This window comes from Arachis stenosperma, chromosome 1 (genome assembly GCF_014773155.1).
Source record: "Arachis stenosperma cultivar V10309 chromosome 1, arast.V10309.gnm1.PFL2, whole genome shotgun sequence".
Lineage (NCBI taxonomy): Eukaryota > Viridiplantae > Streptophyta > Magnoliopsida > Fabales > Fabaceae > Arachis > Arachis stenosperma.
Genome location: NC_080377.1, coordinates 87822797 through 87830491, shown reverse-complemented (window position 1 = coordinate 87830491; position 7695 = coordinate 87822797). Strand labels below are relative to the sequence as shown.

The window sequence follows — 7695 nt, the reverse complement described above, 5'->3', positions numbered from 1 at the left end:
CTGTTTTTATGACATTCTTTACTGGCAAAAATCCTAACGTCAGTCTACTTTCCAACGCAATTGAGAGCGCACCAATTGGGATTCTGTAGCTCCAAAAAATTCATTTCGAGTACAGGAAGGTTAGAATCTGTTCCGAGTGTTACCTGAAACTGTAGGTCGATCTCGAACGAGATCTTCTGTACTGGTCAGAGCTATTGTGTCCAATTTGTTGGATCTGGTGGCCGAAGCTGTCGTGTCTGACTTGTTAGTTCTGGTGGCCGGAGCGGTCGTGTCCAACCTGTTGGTCTTGGCAGTGCTGCTGGTCCTTCATCACCAGAGGGTGGTGGTACCTACAAGAGACTCTGATGCTTAAGTTAGCAAGGGTATTAAGCAGGTTTTTTGTAGAATCAGAGTATGAGTTATACCTGGGTGCTCTAGTGTATTTATAATAGTGTGGAATGATCTTTCTGGAGATAAGATAGTTATCTTATCTTATCTTATATTTGAGTGAAGTCATCTTATCCTTTAGGGAGCCGCCTTATCTTTCTGGGCTTTGACCGCCTTTAGACTTGGGATGTGCTCCTTTATTTGGGCCTACTTTGGGCTCCTATGGCGATTTGGCCGACCTCTTTGAGAAGAGGTCGGTAATGGGCTAACCTTCTAAGAGGTTGGATGATGCCAGGGCATCTAGGCCAGTTTCACTGACCTTTTCTTTACTGTTTTAGGGTAGTTTCATGCATTTTCTTAGTGAATAAGACAAGTTTTGGATGAAAATATACCCACACCTTGATTCAAGCAACTAGTGTGAACTTTGCATGATTTCATGAGAATTTTGCTAGAATTTCATGATAAATTGATGATGCATAATCTCATGACTTTGGCTAGAGCTTTGATGCACCTTAATTGCTTGATTTCAGGGCAAAGGAAGCAAGGAAGAACCACGTTAGTATTCACGTTAACCTAGTTAACGTGAACACTAACTTGGAATGGTAAAAAGCTTGCAACGTTAATGAGAAAAGTGATCACCAATAATGCCTGCGAAGCCATCCATAGCTCACGTTACTTGCCACGTTAACTAAGTTAACGTGGTAGTTAACATAGAAGAAAAAGAGAACTCCAACGTTAAGAGAAAACGTGAACACCACTAACGTTGAGAAACTTGGCAATGATCCACGTTAAGAGTCACGTTAACTTAGTTAACGTGAACTCTAACGTGGAAGAGGAAAACAAAAGCCAACGTTAGTGACACTCACTTTTGTCACTAACGTTGGGCTAATTAGCATTGCCTACGTTAACTTTCACGTTAAGACCATTAACGTGAAAGTTAACATGGAGTTGAGATCAAAGAGCCAACGTTAGTGACACTCACTTTTGTCACTAACGTTGGAAGATGGCATCACTACTACGTTAAGAGCCACGTTAACTTAGTTAACATGAGTTCTAACGTAGAGAATTTGGGCATTTGGAGCGTTAGTGACAAAGGTGAGTGTCACTAACGCTCTCGAAGGTGAGACACACCCACGTTAAGAGTCACGTTAGCTACACTAACGTGAACTCTAACGTAGGAACAAAAGGCACCAAGCAACGTTAATGGGAAAAGTGATTCCCAATAACGTTCGCGAAGGGGTATAAGCCAACGTTATTGGGAAAAGTGAGTCCCAATAACGTTGGCCAAAAATTGAGAAAGCAACATTAGTGGTCACGTTAAGACCACTAACGTTGGAGTTAACATGGGTACATAAGGGTGGAACTTTAGTGGAAAAAGTGAATGCCACTAACGTTCTCGAACCCACAATGGCACTCAACGTTAATCTCACTAAATACCCAAGTCTAATTCATATTTCTCTGCAAGCTGGGCCCACTAAAGATGAGAACTGCTTCAACTCAAGATCCAGAGCCCACATCCAAGACTTGAAGAACGCACTAGAAGATTAGGAGGAGTAGTATATATAGGAGTAGTTTTGAACTATAGAGAAGCTTGGCACTTTTGGGAACTACTCTATGTATATTTACTTTTCTGCACTTTTGGCATGGATTCTTCTTTTCTGCCATTTTTCATTTCTAGAGCTATGAACAACTAAACCCCTTTCATTGGGTTAGGGAGCTCTGTTGTAATTTGATGGATCAATTATAGTTTTCATTCTTTTTCTTCTTTCTTTTCTCTTGATCTTACTAGAAAGCTTTCGATCTTAATTCAATTGGTTAGTTGTCTTGGAAAAGAAACTCTCCATAATTGGATCTCCTTTGAGCCTTGGAAAAGGGATGAGGAGATCATGCTAGAAATGCTTTCTCATGTTGGACCAAATTGGGGTTTGGGTGGATATAGTGACATGTAATCCTCCCAATACTTTGATTTGGAAATACATGTGGTATAATCAGTGACCACACTTCATCTCTTCCCATGAGCAATTAAATCAAGGAATTGGGCAATTGCTCAAGCTTAGAGAGATTGGATTGCCAAGGAATTGGGATCCAATCACTTAAGATTGCCAAGGAGATCAATGAATGCATTAATTGAGGAAGAGATGAGAATGAACTTGATCCGGAGAATGCAACATCTCCTGAACCCAATGATTACCCTATTTCTGATCTTACCCATTCTCTTTACTTTCTGCCATTTATTTTCATGCTCATTACCCCAAATCCCCATTTAAGATTCTGCACTTTAATTTCTGTTATTTACTTTCCAGTCATTTAAATTTCTGCAAGTTCTGAATTTAAATTCTGTTTAGCTCAACTAGCATATTCTTCTAACTAAAGTTGCTTGACCAATCAATCCTTGTGGGATTCCACCTCACTCTATTGTGAGTTTTACTTGACGACAATTTGGTATACTTGCCGAAGGAAAATTTGTTGAGAGATAAGTTTTCATGCATCATCGGACATGGGCCAACCTTCTAAGAGGTCGGACATGGGCCAACCTTTTAAGAGGTCGGCCAACACGGTTCGTTACAGCTCGAACCGATGTATGGACAGTGCCCTTGCTTGAGTTCGGACCTTTCCGTGAGATCGTGCTTTCAGAGCTTCGATCTCTTTGGGAAAGGCGTGCTCAAGCATCTGTCTGGCTTGTTTCTTCATTGCTTTTCAATCCTTGCAGATTTTCTAGAGGTTTGGTACTTCCCAGTTCGACCTCTTTTGAGTGGTAGTGTGGGTTTTCTATCCTTACCTTTTGGATCACGCCTTGCTTTAAGGTTGACATCCCCCTGCTTTGGCGAAGTTATCCTTGTGGCTTGATATCCGGGCTTTTAGTGAAGGAGCATAGGAATAAAAGGAGATCACTAGTGAGGAGTGACGCGTGCGCATACCTGACGCGTGCGCGTGATTTGGAGATTTGCACAACGATGCGTGTGCGTACCTAACGCGTGTGCGTACCTGACGCGTACGCGTGACTGACGCGTACGTGTGACATACGCCACGTGCAGAAAACGCAGAAAATACTGGGGGCGATTTCTGGGCTCCATTTTGGCCCAGTTCCAAGCCCGAAAACACAAAATAGAAGCTGCAGAGTAGGAGAATCATGAGGCATGCATTCACACAACTTTCCATTATTCACAAATTAGGTTTTAGATGTAGTTTTTTAGAGAGAGAGGCTCTCTCCTCTCTCTAGGTTTTAGGATTCTTAGATTTAGCTATTTTCAATTTTAGATTTCTACTCTACTTTAATTTAGTTCTCTTCTACTCTTATTTATTCTAGCATTTTAGTTTATCCTCTCTTGGTGATTTACTTTATCTTCCCCTTTGTTTATGAATTCTCATGTTAGATTTGATTTTCTATTTAATGCAATTTGAGGTATTTCATATTTATGATTGCTTTCTTCAATTTATGTTATTGATGCCTTCAATTGGTTGTTTGGATTTTATTATCTCTTGTTGCTTTTCTATGCTTTTGTGTTGTGCCTTCCAAGTGTTTGATAAAATGCTTGGGAGGGTTTTAAGTTAGATTTTTCTCCTTTTTGCTTGGGTTGAGTAATTGGTGACACTTGAGTTATCAAACTCCTTTGTTGATTGATAATTGAAAGTTGCTATTGATTTGGATTCCGCTAAAGCTAGTCTTTCCTTAGGAGTTGACTAGGATTTGAGAAATCAAATTGATTCATCCACTTGACTTTCCTTCACAATTAGAGGGTTAACTAAGTGGGAGCAATGAACAATTTTTATCACATTTGATAAGGATAACTAGGATAGGACTTCCAGTTCTCATACCTTGCCAAGAGCTTTTATAGTTGTTAGTTTGTTTCCTTTGCAATTTACTTTTCTTGTTTCCTATCTCAAAACCCCAAAATATACAACTTATAACCAATAATAAATACACTTTCCTGCAATTCCTTTGAGAGACGACCCGAGATTTGAATACTTCGGTTATTATTTTTAGGGGTTTGTTACTTGTGACAACCAATTTTTTTGTATGAAAGAATTTTAGTTGGTTTAGAAACTATACTTGCAACGAGAATTTATTGTAAAATTGTAGACCATACAAAAATCCGATCATCAACTCTATAAAAGGATGTCGCTTTTGTTTTGGCACTCTAACAGTTCAAACAAAATCATAAGTGGTATTTATTAAAACTTTTTCTCCTAAAATAAGTGATTCGGCGTCGGTTTTGAACTATTTAAGTGACAAAACTCAAACGGTATCGTTTTACAAATTACAACATAACATTTGATTATCCATGTCAGCGCTTTATTAACGTTTTTGTGCCGAAAATTATATTAGGAACTAATTTTAGTCGTGTTTGTAAAGTTTGGAGACTAAAAAAAGAAAATTAAAATTTTAAAAATTAAATTAAGATTCGCGTGTAAGTTCAGAAACAAATTAAATATTAATTCTGCTAGTCTATTTTAAAAAAATTCATTAATTTTGAAGTCATATTACAAATTTTTAACCTTAACAAGGTTTTCTTTTTGTTAAATAATTTAGGTATACAATTAAATTGAACAATTATTCACAACATATTAAAAATAATTAACAATATCCAATAAAAAAATTAATAATATATATTATAAAGCTGCACGCTGCCTGCTTTTCCCATGAAGAATGTATATAATAAGTTCAGGTGTGGGAGGGAGATAATATTAATCAAATCATCTACATTTAATTAATTGATATTATAATCATTTTTGTTAGTCAAATCCTCCCTTAGTCCCTTTTATCAAATTTTTTATACTCTCTTCCTCATCATCAAACACCAGTCAATCTGGCTTCCACCACCAACATTCCACGAAGGAGCAGCGGCACCACCACCACCAAACAAAAGATCACATATAACTATGCACTACACTACACTCCACCACGACCACTACTTCTTCAAACACAAATTAACAACTAGTAGTTAACATAGCACTACCCCCCCCCCCCCCCCCCCCCCCACCCCAACTCCCCCGGCGGGTCTTCTCTCTCTCTCTCTCTCTCGTGAGTTAGTTATGGGAAACCCAAACCCTAACCAGGAAGAAGAGAAGACCCTTCAAGAAGAGCTTTCAGGTCCCATCATGCTCGGCGACCGAGTCATCAAACTCGCTCAGGAGTCCGACTCATCCAAAGTTGACTGCGCCGAACTCGCCAAGAAGGTTCAGCTTCTCTGCGACAACCTCCGCTCCGTCGTCCGTGCCGCCGCTGCCCAACCCCTCAACGAGCGTCCCATCCGCCGCATCGTCGCCGAAGTCTCCAAGACCCTCGACCGCACTCTCGCCCTCCTACGCCGCTGCCGCCGCAACGGCGGCGTCCTCCGCCAGGTCTTCTCCATCACCACCACCGCCGATTTTCGCAAGGTCTGGAACCTTCTAGAGTCTTCTAACGGGGACTTGCTCTGGCTCCTCAGCATCTTCGATTCCAAAGGTACCAACCTCTCTCTCCCTCCAATTGCAAGCAATGACCCTATCCTCGCTTGGGTTTGGACCTACACCTATACCCTCCAGTTGGGAACCCTAAAGGACCGTGCTGAAGCTGCAATGGAACTTGGTTCTCTTGCAAGAGACAATGGTCGGAACAAGCTTATTATCTTGGATGAGGGTGGGGTTTCGCCGTTGCTCAAGCTTCTTAAAGAAGGTTCTTCCCCTGATGCTCAGGTAGCTGCTGCTAATGCTCTTGTTAGTATTGCTAGGAACCAAGAGAGGGTTGTTAGGTTCATTGTTGACTCGCTTGGGGTCCCCATTATTGTTCAGGTTCTTGGGGATGCTGCTATGAGGGTTCGTGTCTCCGTGGCCGAATTGGTTGCCGCCATGGCTGAGCAGGACCCTCGTGCTCAGGAGGATTTTGTGAGAGCCAATGTGACTAGGCCGCTTGTGTCGTTGTTGTCTATAGATACTGTTCTTGCTGATCCCATGGCAGGGAGGGCTAGCATTCATTCTTTGGTAGTGAATTTGTCGTCGTCATCTTCGATTGGGGAATCGTCTAATTCAGGGAGTTTGGATGGGATTAGCAGAGGGGGGCAGCATAGGAGGGAGAGGGAGAGGGAGAGGGAGGCTGAGAGCCCTGCGGTGAGGAACGAGGTCAAGGTGAGTTGTGCAAGGGCTCTTTGGAAGCTTTCCATAAGGTGTCTTCTGACTAGCAAGAAAATCACCGAGACCAAAGGTTTGCTTTGTCTGGCTAAGATTATTGAGTGTGAGAGTGGAGAATTGCAGCTCAATTGTCTCATGGCTGTCATGGAGATTACTGCGGTGGCCGAGGCAAATTCTGATCTTAGGAGGGCTGCTTTCAAGTCTACTGCTCCCGCCGCAAAAGCAGTCTTGGATCAGCTTCTGAGAGTGGTTCGGGAAGTGAACCATCCAGCATTGCTGATTCCTGCAATTAAGTCGATTGGTTCCTTAGCCAGGAACTTCCCTGGAAAGGTTCCGCATGTGCTTGGCCCTTTGGTTGCTCAACTTGGTAACAGAGATGTGGATGTGGCTATTGAGGCTGCTATTGCTTTGGGGAAGTTTGCGTGCTCGGAAAACTACAACTGTGTTGATCATTCTAAGGCAATACTTGAGCTTGATGGAGTTCCTAAGCTGATGAGATTGCTGCAGAACAATGACCGTGCGCATATGCATGGCCTTGTTTTACTTTGTCATCTTGCTTTGAATGTGGGCAATAGTAAGGTTCTTGAACAAGAGCGCGCCTTGTGTACTCTAGAGAAGCTAGCCCGTCCTGTTTTAGCTCAGCATCCTGATCAGAAGGAGCTCTTCGCAAAAGCCATACACAACCTCACTCTTTATCAGCCGGGAGCTCAATTGCACAGACAGTCCTAGGGGCTATAATCCCCACTCCTTGTATTAATCAAAATAATTGGTCCTTGTAAGTGCTTCAGATGACAAGTAAGAGTATATTGTACTTAATACTAATCTATCCACCATTGTGAAACTACCAAGGGAAAAAAAAGTCAATTTAACATTGTTATATGTGATAGTAACTTAACGAATCATACTAAGTATTAATTACAAGACAAGTAAATATATTGATTTGCATGGAAATGTTTCATTCACATGGACATGGTATACAAGAACTTGCAGTAGATTCGCTAGCATTAAATAACTTTTCCATCTTGTTATATATCACAACCGAGTAATTTGATGTCAACTTGTGTCATGTTTTACTTTTTTCAAGGCAATAGTTGCGACTAATTATTTGCTATTCTAGTTATGTAGATCAAAGTATATATTATATACTCTATAGTCATTCGTTTTAAATTAAATTAAATAAAATAAGCATAACTATGTTTACAACTTGGTACGCACAATTGT

At 41.0% G+C, this 7695-nt stretch overlaps 1 protein-coding gene across 1 annotated transcript; it reads left to right on the top strand.

Annotated features, from left to right (window-relative positions):
• Positions 1–5353: 5353 nt before the first annotated feature.
• Positions 5354–7472, top strand: LOC130972416 (uncharacterized). Its single transcript, XM_057897178.1, has one exon. The coding sequence runs from the start codon at positions 5401–5403 to the stop codon at positions 7201–7203; it is 1803 nt and encodes a 600-aa protein (XP_057753161.1). The 5' UTR covers positions 5354–5400; the 3' UTR covers positions 7204–7472.
• The last annotated feature ends 223 nt before the right edge of the window (positions 7473–7695 follow it).